Raw genomic sequence first — 25018 nt, forward strand, 5'->3', positions numbered from 1 at the left:
CTGTGAATCTCTTACAACTTAGCTATGAATAAAAAGTCTTCTTTTTTTTTTTTTTTTTTTTTTTTTGAGACACAGTTTTGCCCAGGCTGGGGTGCAATGGCGCAATCTTGGCTCACTCCAACCTCTGCCTCCTGGGTTCAAGCGATTCTCCTGCCTCAGCCTCCTGAGTAGCTGGGATTACAGGTGCGCACCACCATGCCTGGCTAATTTTTGTATTTTCAGTAGAGATGGGGTTTCACCATGTTGGTCAGGCTGGTCTTGAACTCCTGACCTCGTGATCCACCCACTTTGGCCTCCCAAAGTGCTGGGATTACAGGCATGAGCCATCGTGCCTGGCCAAAAAGTCTCCTTAAAAAAAGAAAAATGTGAATTCTATCATTTAAGATTTTTTTTATAAAAGTATGTCCTGTATAAACTCTTTCAAAATACAAAGAAACATTTCCTAACTTGTTTTACAGAGCCAGTATTATTCTTATACCAAAAACAAGGATTTCACAAAAAAAACTAGAGACCTTATCCCTCATAAATATTGATCCAAAAGCCTTAGCTTATAGCAAGTCAAACCCAATATTAAAAAATAAAACCTGATCAAATGGACTTTATCACAAAAAAAGTCACTTTAGCATCCAAAAACCAAATGCAGTTCAACATCCAAAATCAATAAATGTAATTTACCTTTTAATAAAGGAGAAAAAGAAATATGATAATTTCAATTGATGCAGAAGAAATATTTTACAAAATCCAAGTCATTCATGATTTTTTTTAAATCTCAGAAACTAAAGAATAAAAAGGAACTTTTTTAACCTCGTAAAAGGCACCTAAAAAAAACCTACTGTGACCCTTAATGGTGAAAAACTAAATGATTCTACTGAAGATCATAATGAGATCCAATAATAATAAGGCAATGATGTCTGCTCTCAACACTTCCATTCAAAATAGCCAGTGGATCAAGGCAAAATTAAGGTAGATTGGAAAGGAAGAAGTAAAACAATCTTTATTCACAATGGTATGAGGATGAATGTGAAATATCCCAAAAAATCTATAAAAACTAGGAAAATGGCCGGGCACAGTGGCTCATGCCTGTAATCCCAGCACTCTGGGAGCCCGAGGCAGGTGGATCACAAGGTTAGGAGATAGAGACCATCCTGGCTAACATGGTAAAATCCCGTCTCTACTAAATATTCAAAAAAATTAGCCAACCGTGGTGGCACACACCTGTAGTCCCAGCTACTCAGGAGGCTGAGGCAGAAAGAATTGCTTGAACCTGGGAGGTAGAGGTTACAGTGAGCCGAGATCGCGCCATTGCACTCCAGCCTGGGTGACACAGCGAGACTCCGTCTCGAAAAAAAAATAGGAGTTTTTTTTTTTGTAAAATGAGTGTAAATAATTTAGTCAGGTTGCAGTATACAAGATCAATATGTAAAATCAATTGTATTTGTACATACAATAAATAATTGGAAAATGATATTTTTAGTAATTCTACTTAGAGTAAAATCAATAGATAAAATGTTTAGGAATAAATATACAAAAGATGTGCAAAGCCTCTACACTAAACAAAATAATGCATTAAAAAGAGCATAAACAAATGGAGACATATAACATGTTCATGGACTAGAAACTTAGTATTTTTACACTATTAATTCCCCCAAATTAACTATAGTTACAATGCAATACCTATAAAATCCCAGTAGGCTTTTGTACACATTGACAAAATAATTCTAAAATGTACACAGAAATACAAAGGTCCTGTAATAGCCCATATGTAAAAAGCAGAACAGGCTGGACATGGTGGCTTATGCTTGTAACTCCAGGGCTACTGAGAAATAGGAGATATATTTAGAACAAGACAGGCATTCAAAAGATATCCTTCATCTCCTGCCATAACTGAAAACCCCAGAGATGCTACTGTAGTCATTCAAGACTGGCATGTGACTACAGAAAAAAAGGAAAGGTTAAATCCAAGAAACATTTCAAACACGATTCAAAAGAAAGAAAAAAAAAAGGGGGCCAGGTGCGGTGGCTCATGCCTGTAATCCTAGCACTTTAGGAGGCCGAGGTGGGTGGATCATGAGGTGTTATTTCTTTCAACCTGCTGTAAATCCTTTCACTTAAAGTTGCAGTTTCTAACAACTGCTCTATGATGTTAAGTAAGGATTTACTGACTGTTAAGTATTTGTCTTCTAACAAATTTAGTGACCATTAAAAAAAAAAACTACACATAAATTGAAAAAAAAAGTAATGTGTTTATTTCATTCCTAAATAAGTAGTTACTAATGGGATGTGTGTGACTATTGGCCACTGTACAATTCCTCAGGCCTTAGAATCAGATTGGACAAGCCACCTTCATTTCCTGTTTCTCAATGATTTTCACAACGTGGCACTTGGGAGGCCGAAGCAGGAGAATTGCCTGTTTGAGACAAGCCTGGACAACACAGTGAGACCCTATCTCAATAAAACATTTTAAAATGGCCAGGCACAGTGGCTCATGCCTGTAATCCCAGCACCTGGGTGGCTGTGGATGGATCACTTGAGCCCAGCCTGGGCAACATGGCAAAATCCTTACTCTATATGAAATACAAAAATTAGCTTGGTGTGATGGCATGTGCCTATAGTCCGAGCTACTCAGAAACCTGAGGTGGGAGGATCACCTGAGTCTGGGAGGTCAAGGCTGCAGTGAGCCATGATGGCACCACTGCACTAGAGCCTGGGTGACAGAGTAAGACCCTGTCTCAGGAAAAAAAAAAAAAAAAAAGAAAAGAAAACAAGAAAAAAATTAGCCAAGTACAGTGGCACATGCCTGTAGTCCAGCTATTTCAGAGACTGAGGCAGGAGGATCACTTGAGCCTAAGAGGTCGAGGCTGCAGTGAACCATTATCAAGCCACTCACTTCAGCCTGGAAGACGGGGTGAGACGCCGTCTTTAAGGGAAAAAAAAAAAGAGAGAGAACAAAGTTGGGGCACTTATGCAACCTGATTTCAAGATGTATTATAAAGCTACAGTAAACAAGACAGTAGAGTATTGGCATAAAAAAATAGATAAGGAGTTGGCAATCTTTTTCTGCAAAGGGCCAAACAGTAATATTTTCACCTTTGTAGGCCACACAGTCTCTGTTGCAACTACTGAATGTCTCTGCAGTTGCAGTCATAGATGATACCTGCATGAATGGGCATGGCCATGTGCTAATAAAGTTTTATTTATATAAAGCCAGATTTAGCACATAGGCCTTAGTTTTCTGACCCTTGGTAAAAATCAATAAAATAGAAGATAGATTCTGAAAGTAGACCCATACTTATAGAGTATTTTCAACATTTAAAATACCTCAAGATGTAGAGGAAATACTATGGAGGAAAAGGATGGTCTTTTCAACATGATGTTTAAAAACTGGGTATTTATAAACAAACTTTGACTACATGTCATACCATATAAAAAATAAATAGATCCTAAATCTAAAGTAAGAGAGCTAAAACTACAAACCTTTTGGAAGAAAAAAATAGAATATCTTCATAACCTTGATTTAGGCAAAAATTTAAGATAGGACGAACAGCATGAATCATTAAGACAAATACTGATAAACTGGACTACCTCAAAATTCAAGGCTTTTGCTCTTAGAAAGATAATGTTGTAAAAAAAAGAAAAAACAAACCACAGACTGGAAGAAAACAACATCAAAATATCTGACAAAGGAATTATATCTGGGATATATAAAGAACTGTCGCAACCAAAGATGACAGACAGCGCAATAAAAAAAAATAGATTTGAACAGAAACTTCACAAAGGAATATGTACAAATGGCCTGTAAGCACATGAAAAGATGCTCAGCATCACTAGTCATCAGGGAAATTAAAACTAAAATCTACAACGAGATATACACCCAGTAGGATGACTAAAATTAAAGACTGACAAAAATACCAAGTGCTGGTGAGGATATGGAGCAGCTGGAATGCTCATACACTGCCAGTGGGAATACAAAATGGTACAGCCACTTTGGAAAACAATTCGGCTGTTTCATTAAAAACATACACTTACCATATAAGCCCGCAATTCCACTCCTAGGTATCTACCCAAGAAAAATGAAAACATATGTCCACAAAAAGACTTGTGTAAGAATGTTCATAGCAGTATTACTTGTAATAGCAAAATATCAGAAATAATTTAAATGTCCATCAGTTGGTAAGAGGATTAATGTCTATCAACTAATGAATGGATAAATTCTGCATTATTGCAATTACATGAAATACTAGAAGCCATAAAACAACAGCGACAGAAAGCAGACCAGAGGTTTTCTAGGATGGGGGGTAGCGGGAGGGGATGACTGCAAATGAGCAAGAGGGTACTTTGTGCAGTAATGGAAATGTTACACTGCTTGGGTGAAATGGTAGTTACAGAACTACATGCATTTGCCAAAAGTCATCAAACTGCATTTAAATGAACAGATTATATTACATGTAAACTGCACCTTAACAGAGCTGTTAAAAAAAAAAAAAAAGTCAACCAGAGGCCTTATTAACAAAGGATATAAGAATGAAAAATTTAGTCTGGAAAGTTTAGCTGGTTTTGCTGCTTTTCATTTCTTGGGGGTAGAGATGAGACTCTAAGTTAACACATTTTTACCTATATAAATGATCCAAAAAATGGACTAAGTAACCTTAAAATGAAAGTCATCATCAAGAGCAAAACTGGCAAACATTAAGAAAAATTCAAGTCAACTTAGGTTTGGTAAGAGATGGAGGAATTAAACGTTCTTTCTAAGCAAGTCCATTCATAAATACATGTCCATGTATCAACTCCGCCAGGTACTGTGTAAAACTGTGAGGTTAAGATGGCATTCCTGCCTTTCAATCATTCATTATTTTATTGTAAAAATAAGACTTGTGAAACTTTAAGCAAAAAAAGAAAATACTCATTCAAGATACCTAGCACACCATCAATTATGTAACAGGTAGCGTACTAGGAACTAGAGATACAAAGATTAACTGGAAATGGATTTTGCCTGCAAGGAATTCAGTCTAATAAAAGGTACAACTCTAGATAAATAATTAACAACTAATTGTGATAAGTGGACTAGTATAGAGATGAAGGTAAAATGCAATGTATCAAAATGGAAACACTGTATACTAGGAAGAGACTATAGAGAAGAGCCATTTGAGATGGATCCTCAGGAATTTTCACCAAGCAGATAAAAAGCATTATAGACATAAAGTAAATAAATGGATACAGAAGATATGAGAAAGAATAACATATTTCAGGCTTGGTAAATGAATAATATGACTAAAGCAAAGGATACATATTAAGAGTAGCAGGAGCCAGGAATGGTGGCTCATGCCCATATTCCCAGAACTTTGGGAGGGAAGATCACCTGAGCACAGGAGTTGGAGAGCAACAGAGCAAGGCAAGACCCTGTCTCAGGTAGGAGATATAGCTGAAAAGACAAGTTGGAGGTCAGATGTGTCAAATCTGTCATACAATTTACTACAATGGGCCTTCAGGTTTTTGAACAATAACAACAGGTAAAAATGGTCCTTGGTAAGGTTAATCTAGCAAAACAATAATGGGCATATGCAAACAAGAAGCAAATTAGTAGGAAGGCAGCACAGCATGGTAGACTGGAATCAGGCTGACCTAGATTTGATCATCAGATCAGCACTAATAACCCTAAATAATTTATCTTTTCTAAGCCTTACAGGGCTATTGAGAAATAGGAGATACATTTAGAACAAGACAGGCATTCAAAAGATATCCTTCATCTCCTGCCATGACTAAAAACCCCAGAGATGCTACTGTAGTCATTCAAGACTGGTATGTGACTACAGAAAAAAAAGAAAGGTTAAATCCAAGAAATATTTCAAACACGATTCAAAAGAAAGAAGGAAAAAAAAAAAAGGGCCGAGTGCAGTGGCTCATGCCTGTAATCCCAGCACTCTGGGAGGCCAACGCGGGTGGATCATGAGGTCAGGAGATCAAGACCATACTGGCTAACACAGTGAAACCCTGTCTCTACTAAAAATACAAAAAATTAGCCCGGCATGATGGCACACACCTGTAGTCCCAGCTACCCAGGAGGTTGAGGCAGGAGAATCGCTTGAACCCAGGAGGCAGAGGTTGCAGTGAGCCAAGATCGTTCCACTGCACTCCAGTCTGGGTGACAGAGCAAGATTCTCCGTCTCAAAAAAAAAAAAAAAAAAAAAAAAAAAAAAAAAAAAAAAACTCAAAAAGGCACAAAAGAAGTTAGAGATAATAAAATACTTCCAAATCTTCCATTTGTTTTGAATTACATTTGTTGTAGCCATCTCAAAATAGCCTTTCTATTCATCACCACTTCAAAATTATAGTCATTATTAGACACGCTATTAAATCTTATTTAGCTTTTAAAAGAATAAGCACATACTCTACTATCAAAAGTTTATGCAAAAAGAAGTAGAGTTTAAATTCTTCCGTAAGCAAATAACATACTACTGAAATACAGTCAAGGGTTTCATCAAAAGATTTATGCTGCATTGGTACAGTCAAGCAACTTTATAGAGAGTTCCAACCTAATAGGGAGTTTAATCTAATATGCCTACTCTACCATCAAAGATACAATAAATCCCTTGCAAATAGGATTCAGGGTAAGAACAGGATTGGTGACAAGTAGCTTTGATTCCTCATGGGGGAGAGAGAATGCCTGAACATGGACAAGATAGTTAAGGTTAGGTTCTTTTGCAAATCAGAAGACTGAACTCTCCCCTCCAAAACATAATACCTGGACTTAGAGAAGGTTCTTAAACTTGCATTCACAAAGCCCCTCAAAGGGTCCATGTTTAGATTTCAGGAGGTCCATTAACTTACATGGGCAAAAACATTGTATCTACTCACTAACTTCTAACTAAAATTTAGGATTTTCTTCCATTAGGAATGCAGGCCAAAGAACACAATAATGGTTGTAGTGCCTGCAATTTGGCCACCTACAGAAATCAAATAGATTTGTTTCATATTACATTTGTTGTAGCCATCTCAAAATAGCCTTGATATTCATCACCACTTCAAAATTATGGTCATTATCAGACATGCTGCTAAATCTTCCATTTGTTTCGAACTACATTTGTTGTAGCCATCTCAAAATAGCCTTTCTATTCATCACTGCTTCAAAATTCTAGTCATTATTAGATAGGCTATTAAATCTTATTTAACATTTAAAAGAATACGCACATACTCTACTATCACATATATCACAAATTTGTCTTAATATTTTGATAACCACAACAATGCGTTTCCTTTGTGATTCTACACATTTTGCTGTACTCATTCTAAATGATTTTCTGAAAACAGACTTCATCAAAATATCAAAGGGTACTAGAGACAAAAATGGTCAAGAATCCCTGGGGGATCTCTCCTACTGACAAAGGCATGGAAAACATGAGTGTAGCTATCTTAACTGAGCAAAACAATATTAACTGCTGACTCATAATTTTCCTAAAATAGAAAGCCACCACAGTTTAAGAAACAGATTTTGTCAGAAGTAGTCACCTCTTACTATTCCAGCTCCCAGGAACAAGTCTGTTTAGCTGGTTGCCTTTGCCAGGGTGCCTAAATACTTTTTTTCTTCGGTACCCACAATGGCTCACAGTGACCCCAGTTTTACAAATTATTTGACAAGTTAAGGATGTTTCTGATATTCCCAACTGGTAAACAGGAGAAATAATATATTCCTCTTCTCTGCCATTATGGGGATGCTCTGAGAATAAAGGAGCATGGAGAGTACACCATGGGACAACTAAATATGTAAATTTTACACTCTCCACCCCACCCGCCAAAAAATGAAACAAATGTTGAACTCTAGTTAGATGTGCTTTTCACAGTGTTATGGGCTAGCAATTCTGAAATTATTTTCTGTGTATTCAACACTTGAGTAAATATATCAAGGAAACTGAGACCAGGTTCCTAGTCTAATTAGAAAAGGAAGTTATATTATGGAAAGAGAGAAGACTAGAATTTATGCTGTAGTTTTAGACTACAATTGGAGATATAAGTATTTACTCATGGGTTTTGTGTGTGTGTGTGTGTTGCTATTTTTTAATATAAAGAGAGGGGGAGAAACGTATTTTCTAGCTGTCTGCTTAGGACTATGAATCAATGAGGGCACACCTACAGCCCAGATCTTGGTTTCTAAACTACATTCACCAGTAAATGGAACAGGGCTCCTTGGACAAAAGACTGATTCCAGGCTGGGGCACGAAAATAACAAGATGAGCCTAGAACATCTTTCTGCACCAGAAAGTAATAAGTGCTCAAAGAATAATGAAAGACATAATAAAAAGCCACAAGAGCTAGTTTGCAGGGGCTCTTATTAGTTAAATCTGATACAAGCTGAGTATCAAAATGATTATAAAAATAGACTGTAACCCACTGAATAAAACAGGAATCCATGAGTTTACAATGATAAAAATCAATGAATAAACAAACAAATTAGGGGGAAAGAAAAGATAGCTCTTTCTTACAGAAAAATTCTAATCAATATAGAAGGAATGATGGAGTTAGAAGATCATTAATAGATATTAAAATACCAGGTGAAAGTTTGATAAAGAATAAGATATTTACATGGTCTCAAAGTATCTCCCTACAAATTACTTATTAATTACAAAGGGAAAATATTAATGTTACATCAGTAAAACCTGGTGGACAATACCTTAACCAAATAATGAAAGATTACCAGTATTGAGAAGGATATTTAAATTCTGTAGCATTCCTGGCAAAATTCATAACCTAAGTTTCATCATGATGAAATATTAAACCAAAATCAATATTATATTAAATAACTGGCCCATATTTTTCAAAAATGTCAAGGTTAAGAAAGGCTATAAAGTTGTTCCAGATAAAGGAAAACTAAACACATGATAACTAAATGCAATGTATGATCATGGATTAGATCCTAGATCAGGGAAGAAAAGACTATAAACAATAAACAAAGTATTAAGGATACGATTTTAATATGTATTGTAGGTTAGATGATAATACTGTGTCAGTGTTAAACTTCCTAAATCTGTTAACTGTAACATGGCTGAAAGAACATCCTTGTACTGAGGATACAATATGCAGGGACTCTTATGTCTTCACCTCCAGTTACTGTCAAATGGTGGGGAAAGAATATATATGAGAGTTCACTATACTATTTTTTCAACTTGAGTTCGAAATTACATAAAAATTAAAAGCTACAAAAAGTTCAAGAGCCCCACATTCAAAAACAATAACCTGTTACAACATACAATGAAAGAGAAAATCCCATTTTCAAAAGGAAAAACAAAAATACTTAGGAATAAACTTTAAGAAGAATTCTTCCAAACCCATAGGAAGAAAATTATTTAAAATTCCTGAAAGACACAAAACAGATTTGAACGACACATCCCATATTGCCTATTCTTTATTAAAAAGTAGAAATATCACCAAGATGTTAGTTATCCCTAAGTTAATGTATATACTTAATGCAATATCAATAAAAATACCAACAATCATTTCTAGAGCTAGAAAAGTTGGTATTAAAATTGATATGGAAAACTAACCCTTCAAGAGAAAAAAGCCAGAAAACACTGAAAACAAAGAGTTATGAGAAAGGACTAACCCAACCAAATATTAAAATAGACTACAAAGTTCTTACAGTTAAAACATCATGGTACTACCATATGAGCAGACAGATCAATGGAACAGTACTCAAAGTACAGAAAGAGACCCAACTGCACATGGAAATCTATTATACAGTAAATTTAGTATCTCAAATCACTGACACGAAACCGGCATTTTGATAAATGGACTGAGATAACTAGACAGCAATTTAGAAGGAGATAAACTTAGATTCATTCCTTCTGTGATATCTAAGAATAAATTCTAAATGGATAAGAAATTTTAATGTAAAAAAAAACAAAACAAAACACTGAAACTGGCTGGGCATGGTGGCTCACACCTGTAATCTCAGTACTTGGGGAGGCTGAGGCAGGTGGATCACCTGAGATCAGGAGTTTGAGAACAGCCTGGCCAACATGGCAAAACCCCGTTTCTATTAAAAATACAAAAATCAGACAGGTGTGGTGGCGGGAGCCTGTAATCCCAGCTACTCAGGAGGCTGAGACAGGAGAATCGCTTGAACCCTGAGAGGCAGAGGTTGTAGTGAGCCAAGCTCACACCACTGCACTGTTGTCTGGGCAACAGAGCAAGACTTCATCTCAAAAAAAAAAAAAAAAAAAAAAAACTGAAACTATATCAGTATTAGAACAAAACACAAGTGAACTCCTCTATAACCTGGGTGTAGGGAATGCTTTCCGTGGAAAATAAAAATTCAAATGCAACACATCAGTGGTTTTCAAAGTTGAGCATAAATCAGAAACACTTGGAGGGTTTTTGTCAAACACATATTTTGGGGCATCATCTCCAGAGCTGCTGATTCAGCAGGGCCGGAACAGAACCCAAGAATATGCATTTTGTTGTTGTTGTTGATACAGAGTCTCACTCTGTTGCCCAGGCTGGAGTGCAGTGGCACGATCTCAGCTCACTGCAGCCTCTGCCTCCAGATTCAAGCAATTCTCTTGCCTCAGCCTCCCAAGTAGCTGGGATTACAGGCGTGAGCCACCATGCCTGGCTAATTTTTGCATTTTTAATAGAGACGGGGTTTCACCATGTTGGCCAGGCTGGTCTCGAGTTCCCAACCTCGGGTGATCCACAAGCCTCAGCCTCCCAAAGTGCTGAGATTACAGGCGTAAGCCACAGCACCCAGCAAAGAATATGGATTTCTAACAAGTTTCCAGATGGTGCTGACACTGCTGGTCAAGGCAGTACCACACTTTACACAAAAATAAAGAACATTTACATGGTAAAAGTAAGCATAGTGAGCACTGTCAAAAGTCAAATAAACTGAGAGAAAATCCTTACTACATATATATCACAGATAAAGGGCTAATATCTCTTAACAGGGGAAAAAATATATATATAACAAGGTAAGTAAAACAAACCAAAAATCAAAGAATAATGAGCCAAAAAACTCACAAAAAAGATAAGATGTTTAACCTCACTCATAATAGAGATGCAAACTAAAACTACACTAAGATACTATTCCTAATCTATCCCATATGCAAAAATTAGAAAACCTGATTACAATTTATATGGGAAACAGGTCCACTTCTCATACATTGCTGGTGGAAACAAAAAATAATACAAACTCTATGAAAGGGGATCTGGCAATCTCTAACAAAACTACACATGCATTTACCCTTCAAACCAGCAATCACACTTCCAGCAATTTACCTTGAAGGTACTACCCCAACACCAGAAAACTGTATCTACATAGAATCTTTCATTGTAGTATTATTTGTAAAATATTAGAAACTACCTAAATGGCCAAATATACGAGGTTGGTTGAATAAATTATGGTATGTACAATGGAGTACTACACACCTGTTTAAAAAAAAGATGGAGGATTTGTATGAACTTCATATACGGAATGATTTTCAGAATATAGTAGTGTTGAGAAAAAGCATACACAGGATGAGCATTCCCTGATAAAAAAATCCAAAATCTGAAATGTTCCAAACTGAAACTTTTTGAGCATTGACATGATGCCACAAGTAGAAAATTCCACGTGTGCCACATTATTTTTTCACTATTAATGGTACATAATAATTTTTGCTATTAAGTACTTATGTGTGAATAAGTGTAAGAAAATGATTGCTATCAGTAGCCTGAGGACTTCACTTGTAATTGGCCTCTAAAGTGGGAGCAGTCCTGTGGGACTGAGCCCTTAACCTGTGGGGTCTACGCTAACTCATGGTAGTTAGTATCAGAATTGAACTGAATTGTAGAATACCAGTTTTGGCGTCAGAAAATTGTTACTGGAACAATACCACACAGACATATATAAACAAGGACAAACGAAGGTTCTTTCTTACAGTAGAATGCCAAAGAAAAAATGTGGAAAATGTAGTAATAGTTGAAAAATCAGAATTTCACAACTATTACAATAACCCCATACAACCTTGAGGTCTAACTTGCACTTAGAATGGTTCTTTTATGATACATGATTTTGCAACATAGCTGGTCATTTGGAAAACTACTGGTTCACTGAATTATGTGGATCTTCCAAATGCTGGCAAATTTTGCTATACAACAAAAAAAAAATACAGTCTAAATATTACACCCATCTCATTAGAAAAGTTTATAAACATTGGAAAGCATCAAGCTCACAGTGGAAGATAACAATTTTTTCAAAATTCTAGTTTTTGCTTAAAAGCTTAAATATTATCAATGGTGAAAAATATTATCAATTGTTTTTCCTTAAAATAACAGGCTCATTTCATTTCACTTTGAGAAAATATCTGCCAAATACCCAAGTCTGAATATAGAAATTGTTCTTTAAAGTAAAAATAGTTTCCATGAAAAAAGAGATTAGTTCAACTCACAACTCAACCACACAAGCACTTTACCTTTATTAAATATCATACTTCATTAGGCGACAAAAGAACTTTAGGGGTACTTTCCATTTAATCACACAGAATACTAAAAAGACATGTACCCAAGGGTCAAGCATCAATAAAATTAACATATTTTACTGTTTTAACATCTTCAGTACAACTGGCTTTTTTTTCTCTATTGTGAGCACATGGTGGTGATGAATACAATAACTACTAAAGCAGTTTGGTGCCACTGCCTTAATTCATAATAATACACAAGCAGTTTTCCACACTGCTTTCACACAGTGAGAATATAACAGCAGGGAGAAAATCAAATAATGTGGTAGTATTATTATGAAAACCATGTCTTTGCAGGCCCCTGAAAGGGGACTGGGGACCACCAAAAGGACCACAGACCACACTCAGAAATGCTGCACTATAGTGTCTTTTACATTACCGATATATTGCTCTATCTGACTGTGAGCTTTTGCTGTAAGTCATTAAACAACTTCAAAAATGTTTCCTATTATAAAAGAAAACCAGATAAACATTTCATGTAATTTTTAGAAATTTCACGTTTTCCTAAATTTGAACATTGTACTGTCACATGAACTTTAAAATGTGTCTCTTCATAAAGTTCTATTATTATTCAGTTTCATATGGTACAAATTTTTTTAACTACATTGCTCAATACCTTCTCCCTGGAGAGGTTTTCCAAATGTGAAGTCAGACCACTTATTTCTTTGTCTTTCTCTGCCAATTGAAGCTGAATAAAGAAAGAAATTTCATTTTTTTTTTTCATTACCTCTCCCTCCTTGCAACTTTGATACCTGGTTTATACTGCTTTATGAAAATAATTCCTATTACTAAATCCATGTATTTTCCTCAGCTAATTCTTTGACTTCTCTGAATTATTTGTCATTTATTGACCAACTTGCCTTGTTCTTAAAACTATTCCTTTGGCTTATGTGAAATTGCATGAATATTTTCATCATCCCATGCCCTTTTTTGTGTGTTTTTTTCTTCCCAATACAAATATGAGTATTCTCCAAAGTTTCTTCTTTGGCCTCTTCTCTCAATATTCTCTCTGAAAACTCACTTTCTTCCATACCTTCAAATATCACCCCCCTGGGAATAAATCACAAGTATTAACTAATGTACCACTTTCTCTTTCCCAAGTTCCAAATCTGCCTTTTAAATTGATAGTTAATGTCCCAAGCCTACTTTCATACTCCTGTTAACAGAACTCAATTTCAGACTACACTGTGACTAAAGCTGAGAAACTATATTGTAATACTTTTCCCTTTTCCTGTTTCTCCATTCTCCAACACTTTCAGTCTCTAAATCATTCATTCATTCAGCAGTCACCCACTGATCACCTATTACAGTTTAAGCATTAATGGATACAAATACAAATAAAATCATTCTTCAATGGTTCTTCCCTAAACATGTCTTTCACAGCTTTCTCTAGTAAATATATAATCCATTCAATGGCAGGTGATCAGGGAAGGTACCCAAAAGGAGGTGGTCTTTATCAATTCATTTTAAGAATATTTCTACCTGATTTCCTCACCTTCAAACCCTTCCCACCTCTAAATCCTCTTCAATACTGCCAAATTATTTTCAAAAAGACTGTGATTGGGTCTCTTTTCTCCTAGAAAATTCTTAATAGAACTAGCACCGAAATTCCATTTTAGGCCTAAAACCTGGCTTCAAGCTATCATTCAAGCCTAAGCTACTCTATTACAGACACAAGTCCTAATGATCAAGACTGCTCACAGTTCGCAGACTACGTGCTCCATTTCTCAACTCCAAATATGTCTTAATGCTCTTCCATCTACATAGAATGCTGCTGCTTCCTTTCCCTAGCTCTGCTTCTCCTCCCCTCCAGTTTGTTCTTTCAAAGGTGTAATTATTCCATAATGTCTTCCCCCTAAATATTTGATTGGAAACAACTCTAAGGCAATTAAACTTATTATTCATGTGGAGCTTTATCACATTTTGCCTTGTCTGGTCAGTGTTAGTCCATGTCAAAATAGTACAAAATAGGGCAAAAGGAACTAAATAAAAAGCCAAACACATTTACCAGCTACATAATTTTAGATACGCTGTTTGATCTCAATGCTTACTTTTAACATTAATGAAATAAAATTATCTGTTCAGCTTCCCATGGTTTACAGATGATTACCTACGGTGGTGTGAAAATTTTGTGCACACTACCATTACACTTCTAGCAATCTACTAGATTATAAACTCCTTAAGCATACCACTGTGCCTTATGTGATTGCCCACATAATATCTAACATAGTACTTTATGTAAAATAGGCTTCAGTAAACATTTACTAAATCATTTTCCTAGTCAATATGCAAAAAATTCTTTTCATATGAATTCATGATTCACACTTAATAGTTAAGGAAGTTGCCAGTTACTGAAAAGAATATCCACAAGGGTCACAGAAATAATAAGCTAATGTATCTTGGTCTGTAATGTCCTACATCTCCAGCCCCTACAGGGGAAAACTAAAGTAATTCTAATTTTTTAGATCACAGGTAGAATCAGCTATGATATTTGAACCATTTAGAATTCCTGTCTTCAGTAAAAAAAAAAATGTAAATTATATCCATATACATTTCTTAAAATATATTAAATTATACTTTATTCCTTAGAAGAAATATATATTTCTACTTATTAAGTAGCTAGACAGCCTATTTTTTTTTTTAGTCTAACATTTTATTTATTTATTTATTTATTTATTTTGAGGAGTCTTGCACTGCCACCCGGGCTGAAGTGTAATGGCATGATCTTGGCTCACTGCAACCTCTGCCTCTAGGGTTCAAGTGATTCTCCTGCCTCAGCTTCCCGAGTAGCTGGAATTACAGGTGCCCACCACCACGGCTGGCTAATTTTTTGTATTTTTAGTAGAGACAGGGTTTCACTACATTGGCCAGGCTGGTCTCAAACTCCTGACCTCGTGATTCGCCCACCTCAGCCTCCCAAAGTGCTGGGATTACTGGCGTGAGCCACGGCACCTGACCTTCTCTAACATTCTTACAGTTACCATTTATTATTTGGGCTTGTCTGTTGCCTAACATTATATTGGCAAAAATAATTTTCATTAGTTAAGATTACATCACTTGCTTTTACAGTATTTCATTTAGGATCACAGTCACATACTTTGGTGACAAATGGTAAAACTCTAGCCAAATTTTTAAAATTACTGATGACATATTATTGTACTACAAAAAAAGTCAAAGCCCTAAAATAATTCTTTTTATTTATTTATTTTTATTTTTTAGAGACTGGTGGGGGAGTGGGCATCTCCCTATGTTGCCCAGGCTGATCTCAAACTCCTGGACTCAAGCAATCCTAATAATTTTACATAAGCATTCATGTTTGTTTCAAAATGAACAAGAGGACAGGAGGATAATGATCACTTTTCACCTTTAAAAATAAACACAATTAAAAGATGTAATTTTATTTTATTTTATTTTTTTATTATTTTTTTTTTTTGAGACAGAGTCTCGCTCTGTCGCCCAGGCTGGAGTGCAGTGGCCAGATCTCAGCTCACTGCAAGCTCCGTCTCCCGGGTTCATGCCATTCTCCTGCCTCAGCCTCCCAAGTAGCTGGGAACTACAGGCGCCCGCCACCTCGCCCGGCTAGTTTTTTTTTTGTATTTTTTAGTAGAGACGGGGTTTCACCATGTTAGCCAGAATGGTCTCGATCTCCTGACCTCGTGATCCACCCATCTCAGCCTCCCAAAGTGCTGGGATTACAGGCTTGAGCCACCGCGCCCGGCAAAGATGTAATTTTAATAGCCATCTGAATCCACAGAATTAAAGCCACAATAGCAACCCAAATGGTATCCATTTTCTCAATTCAAAGTTAATGAACAGTATTCATGTAACTAAATATATAGTACATTTTTACTTGTAGAAAAAACTATCAATTATCCATATTTAAAATGTACATTAGATTGAATAAAATTATACATAACAAATTTTCAAAAGTTTATGCCTTAAGTTTACATACAATGAGGACCAAACTTACTTTATAATTGTCCTGTACTTCAGCTAGTTCAAATTTTACATTTTCAGCAATTTTCACTTGTTCTTTCCATTTCAGCTCCATTTTTGCAAGTTCATCAGCATATTTATTGCATTTTGCTTTCTCATCCTAAATGAAATTAGTATAATTACCAAAAGATTTTAAATCCATGTAGAGTGAAAATCTATAGCAACATACTTAGATATGGGCTGAATGTTTATTATAACACTGTTGTAACAGCATAAAAACTGAACTAATCAAATGTCTATTAATAGACAATTGGATAAATCATTTTCTATCCACACAACGAAATAGTATATATATTTTTAAATAAGGCAGATACACAAGTTGACAAGAAAAAATGTTAAGATACATTAATTGAAAATAGCAAGTTGCTAAAAAAGAAGATATAATATAATCTATTTTTGTTTATAAGTTGTTTTACACAGTTATAATATCTATGTTTGTGTTGTATACAAAAATATAAACCAAAATATTAATAGTTCTTATCTCAGGGGATCAGAATGATAGAGGTAATTTTTGCCATCTCTACTCTTCATTTCTGGAACACTACAACATTTCACAATAAGTATATATTACTTTTGCAAAGGGAGGAAATAATGTCATATTTATAATGCTGTTGTTTCCATACATTGATAAACTCCAGGATTTGCTGACCAAGATAATTTTTAGGTTGACTTCTTATACATTGATCTTCTCTAAAACCCAGATTATCATAAAGGAGGAGCTACAAATCATGACAAAAAGGTAATTAGGCCAGTTCCACTTGGAACATTTTGTTCAATGTGAACACCTAAAAATATACTTTGAGCAATTCAATGGAGAGGAAAATCTTTTAAACAAATAATGCTAGGTCAGTTGAATATCCATACCATACATTCCATATCTCATACCATACACAAAAATTAAAATGATTCACAGACCTAAATAGAAAAGCTGATTATAAAACTTCTAGAAGACAACACAGGAGAAAATCTTTATCTCCTTGGATTAGGCAAACCATTCCTTAGAAGGTAAAAAGCATAAAACATAAATGAACTGATAAACTATACTTTATCAAAATTAAAATTCTGCTTTTCTAAAAACATCATTAAGGAAATGAAAAGGCAAGCTACAGACTTGGAGAAAATATTCACCTTACATTTATCAGACAAAAGACATATCCAGAAAAAAAAAAAAATACAACTCAAGGTGAACAACCCAATGTTTAAACTACCAAAAAGATCTGGCCACTCACACAAAAAGAGATAAAGAGCAAATAAGCATAAGAAAAGATGCTGAACATCAAGTCATTACAGAAACGCACATTAAAACCACAATGAGCTGTCAGTATACACCCATTAGGCTGGCTATGTAAAATGATACAAACACTTTACAAAACAGTTTGGTAATTTCTTTTTTTTTGAGACAGAGTCTCACTCTGTCACCCAGGCTGGAGTGCAGTGGCGCAGTCTTGGCTCACAGCAACCTCCATCTCCCAGGTTCAAGCGATTCTCCTGCCCCAGCCTCCTGTATAGCTGGGATTACAGGAGTGCACCACCATGTCCAGCTAATTTTTGTATTTTTAGTAGAGAAGGGGTTTCACCATGTTAGCCAGGCTGGTCACAAACTCCTGACCTCAAGTGATCCTCCCACCTCGGCCTCCCAAAGTGCTGGGATTACAGACATGAGCCACTGCACCCAGCCAGTAATTTCTTATAGAGTTAAACATTCAACTGCTATATCACCCAGGCAATTCACTCCTAGATATTTACCCAAAAGAAACAAAAAAATCCATATGTCCATAAACAACTTGTAAACAAATGTTCATAAGCAGCTTTATTTGTACCAGCCGAAAAACAACCCCAAATACCCACCAAGTGGGGAATGGATAAACAAATGATACAATAAAAAGAAATAAATATAAGCAATAATATGAATACATCTCAAATAATCATGCTGAAAGTGGGTGGAAAAAAGTACATATTACATGACTCCATTTTATAAAATTGTCTAAAATGTAGGCTAATTGATAGTGACAGAAAGCAGGCCAGTGATTTCCCGGAGGTAAGGATAACGAAAGAGATGTGTTGCAAACACGTACCCAAAAAACTGGAAGAGTGATGGCACTGTGGTGATAGTTTCACAATTGTGTATGTCAAAACTGATCCAACTGTATACTTTAGGTATGTGTAGTAATTCATTGGATTTCAATTATACCTCAATATGGTTGTCAAAAAAAAAAAAAGATTTTTGCTTGAACATTATTCTACCTTCCTTTCAATACTATTTCTATAGAAAAATCTTGAAATATTCATCCAGAATTGTTTCATCTTTAATGAAAATGTAGTTCAGTCTTACAAACAACTGCCCTGAACTCAAAACTGTTCTAATCAACCCTTCTACAAGATTCTCTCAAGCAAAAAAAAAAAAAAAAAGTTCATTTTAACTTTGGTTAAAAGATTTCGCTATTTATAACTAACATGAAAATATTTTAAATAATTACTGTAAATTAAATTACAGTAAAATTAAGCTAATGTGTAAATTTTATTCTATAGCTCTAAACAAGGCTCCTCCCCTCCCCAATGCACACAAAAACACACACAAAAAAGCACATTTAATAAAACAAACAAAAATCACATACACAAACACCACTTTTTCCTCTCCATGCCAAATTGATATAAATGAGAAGCATTTTCCCTTTTCCTTTAAATATTCCAGTAGTGAATACTACACCAAGAAGGCTGCAAACCAGAAAAGTCTGAATGATGCTGTTTAAAATAATCAAAATAGGCTGGGCACGGTGGCTCACGCCTGCAATCCCAGCACTTTGGGAGGCCGAGGTGAGCAGATCACGAGGTCGGGAGATCAAGACCATCCTGGCTAACGTAGTGAAATCCTGTCTCTACTAAAAATACAAAAAATTAGCCAGGCGTGGTGGCGGGCGCCTGTAGTCCCAGCTACTTGGGAGGCTGAGACAGGAGAACGGTGTGAACCCGAGAGGCGGAGCTTGCAGTGAGCTGAGATCGCACCACTGCACTCCAGCCTGGGCAACAGAGTGAGACTCCGTCTCAAAAATAATAACAATAATAGTAATAATCATAATGAAAATAACACCATAAGAGACGACTCATTTGGTTAACATTCCCTTTTCCACTATGCAAGTCTAGTCACTTTAAGATGTAAAAATCTTTGCTATTATAATAGTAATTTATTTTATTATTATTTTTTTTTTGACAGAGGCTCGCTCTGTTGCCTAGGCTGGAGTGCAGTGTGCAATCTCGGCTCACTGCAACCTCCGCCTCCCGGATTCAAGTGATTCTCCTGCCTCAGGAGACTGTAGCTGGGACTACAGGCATGCTCCACCATGACCTAGCTAATTTTTGTATTTTCAGTACAGACGGGGTTTCACCATGTTGGCCAGACTGGTTTTGAACTCCTGGCCTCAAGGAATCCACCCACATCAACCTCCCAAGGTGCTGGGATTATAGGCATCAGCCACCACACCTGGCCTATAATAGTAAATTTAAAAACAGCACTTTCCTTTTATGAAGTTCAAATATTTCTCATGAATCTTTATACGATGATAGATAATAATTTCTAACCTCAATTAACTATTTGCCCATTACCCAAACAAGAACATTTTATTAGGTGAAAAGAAAATAATAACTTCAGGTCTCATGATGTTACACACATGCCTATGTGAACAGGTACACAAAACGCCCATATCATCCCAAAAGTGAAACTAAGTAACAGTATATGGGGATGGGAAAGAAACTCAAAGATACCAATCAATCAAAACAATAAAGGTAAGCTAAGTCATCAACATTTTATAAACCTCTTTCATTTACAAGGTAGTTAACTTACCTGCAAGAGTTGTTTACATTTATTATACTTTTCTGTTTTGTCAGCAATTTCTTTGGTCATTTCACAGACTTGCCCCTTTGTTACTATGTCAAAATCTGTCTCTGCTGTAGCAAGGCAGAAAATAAGACTGTTAAAAAGTATTTTGCCCCTTATATTATCTTCCTGTTCAGAAAAACTTAAAGGTCTGCATATTGTGAAATATAATAAATGGAATACTGAAGGACAGAAATATCTATTTATATCCTAGATATACAAAGGATACATAAACTCTAGTTGAGAATTTTTAAATGTGCGTTTGGCTAGAACCAAGTTCACGTTCAATAATAAAGGATTATTCTTTGATTTTTAAAAAATTTGCTAAAAACTGGCCGGGCGTGGTGGCTCATGCCTGTAATCCCAGCACTTTGGGAGGCCAAGGTGGGCTGAGGCTGAGGCAGGAGATCAAGACCATCCTGGCTAACACGGTGAAACTGTGTCTCTACTAAAAACAAAAAATTAGCCAGGCATGGTGGCATGCACCTGTAGTCCCAGCTACTCAGGAGGCTGAGGCAAGAATCGCTTGAACCCGGGAGGCAGAGGTTGGAGTGAGCTGAGATCACACCACTGGACTCCATCCTGGGTGACAGAGTGAGACTCCATCTCAAAAACAAAAAAAATTTTTTTGCTAAAAAGAGTTCCAAAACAGCACAAAAATTGTTCTCCTCATATAACTGGATAGACACAGTAAGTAGGAAAACCATACTCTGAGAATTCTCTTTCCCCTCTCTGAAAGCCAGGGTCTCACTATGTTGCCCAGGCTAGCCTCAAACTCATGGGCTCAAGTGATCCTCTTGCCACAGCTTCCAGAGTAGCTAGGAGACCACATGCTACCACACTCAGCCAAGAACACATTTTAAATCATTCTTCTAGCCCTTCATTACCACTAAGTCTTTATTAAGTAAATACCCTATAACACCATTTTAGTTACTACAAAGGATACATGGAAACAGAAGGCTCAATTCTGTCCTACAGGGAATAAACCTAATATTTAATAGTCTAAGATGTTTACATTTAAAAAGACTTAAAAGATCAACTACCCCACACACTAAACAAGAAAATATACTTTCTCTAGTATTTAATGTCATTACTGTCAAATTTACATAAAAGTGAAAAAATTAGGGCAGATGAAAACCTAGTTAACCCAAATTTTCATATTATTCATGTTTTCACTATGTCTCTCTATTCTGTTCTATAAGGTAATAAATTAATAAAAACTTAACTCCATCAGCCAACAGGTACATTGACAAGGGAAGAAGTACCCCATTGATCCAAAGCAGCCAAAAATAAATGAATAAACAGAAAAACACGAGAATAATAGGGGATTATTTTCCCCTGCAGAATTTAAAAATTAAAATCGACAAATAAAATGCTTCAAAATTCCATAGATTTAATGGAACATCAAGTAAAAATTCAATTCGTGGCTTTTGTCCTATGTAGCCCAAATTAGTACTCACAAGCACCAGCTCATTTTTAACATGTGTGAATAGTCTCAAGAAGATAACTACTAGTTTACATTCACATTTTATCTATTCATGTTTTGTATATTCACCACATGCATGACTCTATTTTACATTTACACCCTTATTTTCTCGTTGCCTCAATTCCTTCACTTATCACATGAAAATTTTTATGAACACCCTGAAGTTCTTACACATGGAAGAAGGCAGTATAAGTACTTTCCAGTGTACACTACCCTCCACAAAAAGTCTAAAAGATTTTTACCTGCAGAAGCTGATGGCTTTACATCTACAGTAGAGGCAGAAGTGGCTGGGTCTGTGTTTACTGAAGCATCATTCACTTTCTGTTGATTCCCCATTTTCTTTGTGAAGACATTATTATTATTAGCCTATTCAAAATGTTAATAAGTTGTTAAATGAGTCAATGAATTAGTTATATTTCCTTCTTGCAGTAACTAAGTAAATAATATTTTTACATATTACTTTAGGAAATCCTAAGAAGTCCACAAAAGCTGCTCTTGTTTTAAATGCCAACAAAGACTAAAGTTATACACATCATTTTCCTCACTGACCTAAATGTTGCAAAAGAAATATACCATATTTTGCTTTTTCTTATAAACTCATCAAAACACCACCAAAATAAGTCATTCACAGAAATCTACTACAAAGTTATAATGTACTCAAAAGGCCCCAGGCCAAATTCATACATGTGGATGAGTCATACTTAAAGTATCATATTTTTTCACAAAACCCTTCCTACTTTACTACATGCATTTCTTGCTTGTCTCCTCTGATTTAAAAAAATAGGACCAGGAAAGTATCATATGCATCATATTCAGGTTTTAACTATGTTTCTTCTACATTTCCAGGAGTTCCTCAGATAGCAAGCCCTGTATTTAAGTACAATTTAAGGACCCACATTGAAACATACATACCTCAAAATAAAAACATTTCCTTGGCTGTCTTACAAATCTACCTACCTAGTCTCAAATGGAATACAAAAGAATTAGCTAACACTCTTTAACTGTTCCTAATCTAATAGGAATAAGAATCTTCCTAATATGAGTAGGAAGAACTTGCCAATTACAACTGAGAAACCATCTAAGACCAAGGGATGATTAATGGTGAACTCCAATGAGAATAGATGTCATTGTCACAAGAGTCAATAATAAGTATTGAGTTTTAAGTGATAAAGATATTCATCAAGAACTTAAGAGGGAAATTATCTAGAAAAGAGGACTGTTTGTTCTCTTTGTCTTCTCCTTGCTACTGCCCTTGCTTCCTTTGTTGGCTGTCCAGTAAATTAAAATTCCAGACTTTTTTAAAGAAGAGTTCTGACAATATTCGGCCAATTACTTGAAATCAAGCAGAGATAAATTATATTTAAAAGGTTGATATTTAGAATATTACAAATTTGATTTTTGAATAAAAATACTAACAAGATACTTTACTATGTGTAAATTTAATGATACTTACTGATTGATCTGAAAGTTTGTTTATTTGTTTTTGGAGTCTTTGGCATTCCTTAAATTTTTCTTTATAATGGTCTGCAGCCATCTGAAGACGGAGTTTCAGATCTTCAACTTCTCTTCTTAGTTCGTGTTCCAGTGTATCAGTCTTGTCCTAGAAAGAAACAAACATTCTAAGAAAAAAATAAAAATCTGGTCTCTCCTAATGTTAATAGTAACCCCAACTTCAATCTTACTTTTTTCTTTTTTTTTTTTTTTCTGAGACAGAGTCTTGTTCTGTCACCCAGGCTGAAACACAGTGGCCCAATTATGGCTCAATGCAGCCTTGACCTCCTGGCTCAAGCAATCCTCTTGCCTCAGCCTTCTGACTAGCTGGGACTACATGTGCACACCACCACACCTGGCTAATTTTTGAAATTTTTTTGTAGAGATGAGGTCTCACTACGTTGCCCAAGCTGGTCTTGAACTCCTGGGCTCAAGCTATCTTCCCACCTCAGCCCCCCAAAGTGCTGAGATTATAGGTGTGAGCCACTGCCTCCGGCCACTTTTTTCTTTATTTTGGGATTTTGGTTACAGAGCAACACAGGGTCTCTTGTTAAGTCCAGTTTTACATTCTTAGGACTAAGGTTCATTTAAAAAACTAGAGAAAAATAATCTACCTCCTGAAGAGCAATTATTAAGTTCTTAAATAACCATAATACTGTTTTATACAGCTAATAAGAAATTCCAAACAAAGCAATACATATCTGACATCAACATATTTAATTAATAGGGCAGCTTTCACCAACCATTAAGAATTCACTCACAGAAGTTTTTCTTACAGCATACATTAACTGTAAACCAAGAAGTCACAATGACTAAACAAAAGGAATGAAAATTTAACATTCTCTGATCAGATATCTGACCTGCCTTATTTTAACACAATTTACTATTTTGTGAGATTATAGTGGTTTTTTAAATCAAAATGCAAATTCAAAATTAACTTGCTTTACCTGATCTTTTTTCATAGCATTCAGTTTAAGTTCTGCCACTGCATCAGCTAACTGCTTTTTCACTTTCTCATTTTCCAAGCGTGCAGTATGCAGGTCTGCCATTGTTCTGTCTCGTACATTGACAGCATCGCTAAGTTCTTTAGCCAGAAAGACAACTTCTTGCCGAGTGGCCTGAACCTGTTCCTCTGCCTTACGAAGTTGCTCCTTTAAAAAAAAAGTATCTTCCTGAAGAAAGCAGATAAATATATTTGTAATTCAACCACTCAAGTAAAAAACAGAAGCAGAAACAATTTTTGCATATTTCAACAGGGCCAAAATTTTAGATATTGATTTTTCTACTCATGACTTACAGAGTATATGCCTATAAAAAACTTAAGAGGTAACTTTGTTTTAGGTTCTCTCTATAACAACCCTATGTACTTGGTTTCACTGCTACTACTTCATACCCAAGGAACCTAAAGTACAGGGAGTCAGGCAACATACCCAGTGCTTAAGGACCTGCCCAAACTGAGGTTCAAGCAAAAGATCCCATCCCCCAGAATCTCTCCTCCTAGAAATACTGACCCTCATTTTGTATGACTACCCGTAAAAATCATTCCAAAAGCTTCTTTGTAACACCAAAAATTTTGGTTAAAAGATGTTTCCTACTTTCTACCCTAAAAGACATCGCCAGGCGCGGTGGCTCATGCCTGTAATCCCAGCACTTTGGGAGGCCGATGGGGGAGGATCGCAAGGTCAGGAG

At 35.8% G+C, this 25018-nt stretch overlaps 1 protein-coding gene across 23 annotated transcripts in view; it reads right to left on the reverse strand.

Moving 5' to 3' along the window:
- Positions 1 to 25018, reverse strand: part of TAX1BP1 (Tax1 binding protein 1) — a 91433-nt gene that overhangs the window by 13810 nt on the left and 52605 nt on the right. For 6 of the 23 annotated variants that reach the window (XM_077994738.1, XM_077994737.1, XM_077994730.1 and 3 more), the window contains exons 9-14: positions 24277 to 24480; positions 23292 to 23438; positions 22081 to 22204; positions 20320 to 20423; positions 16456 to 16581; positions 13102 to 13173 (exon numbers count right to left, since the gene is read on the reverse strand). In XM_077994738.1, coding sequence (XP_077850864.1) covers positions 13102 to 13173; positions 16456 to 16581; positions 20320 to 20423; positions 22081 to 22204; positions 23292 to 23438; positions 24277 to 24480 — 777 coding nt within the window. 23 annotated transcript variants of the gene reach the window in all.

The sequence above is a fragment of the Macaca mulatta genome, chromosome 3 (assembly GCF_049350105.2).
Source record: "Macaca mulatta isolate MMU2019108-1 chromosome 3, T2T-MMU8v2.0, whole genome shotgun sequence".
NCBI classification, from domain to species: Eukaryota; Metazoa; Chordata; class Mammalia; order Primates; family Cercopithecidae; genus Macaca; species Macaca mulatta.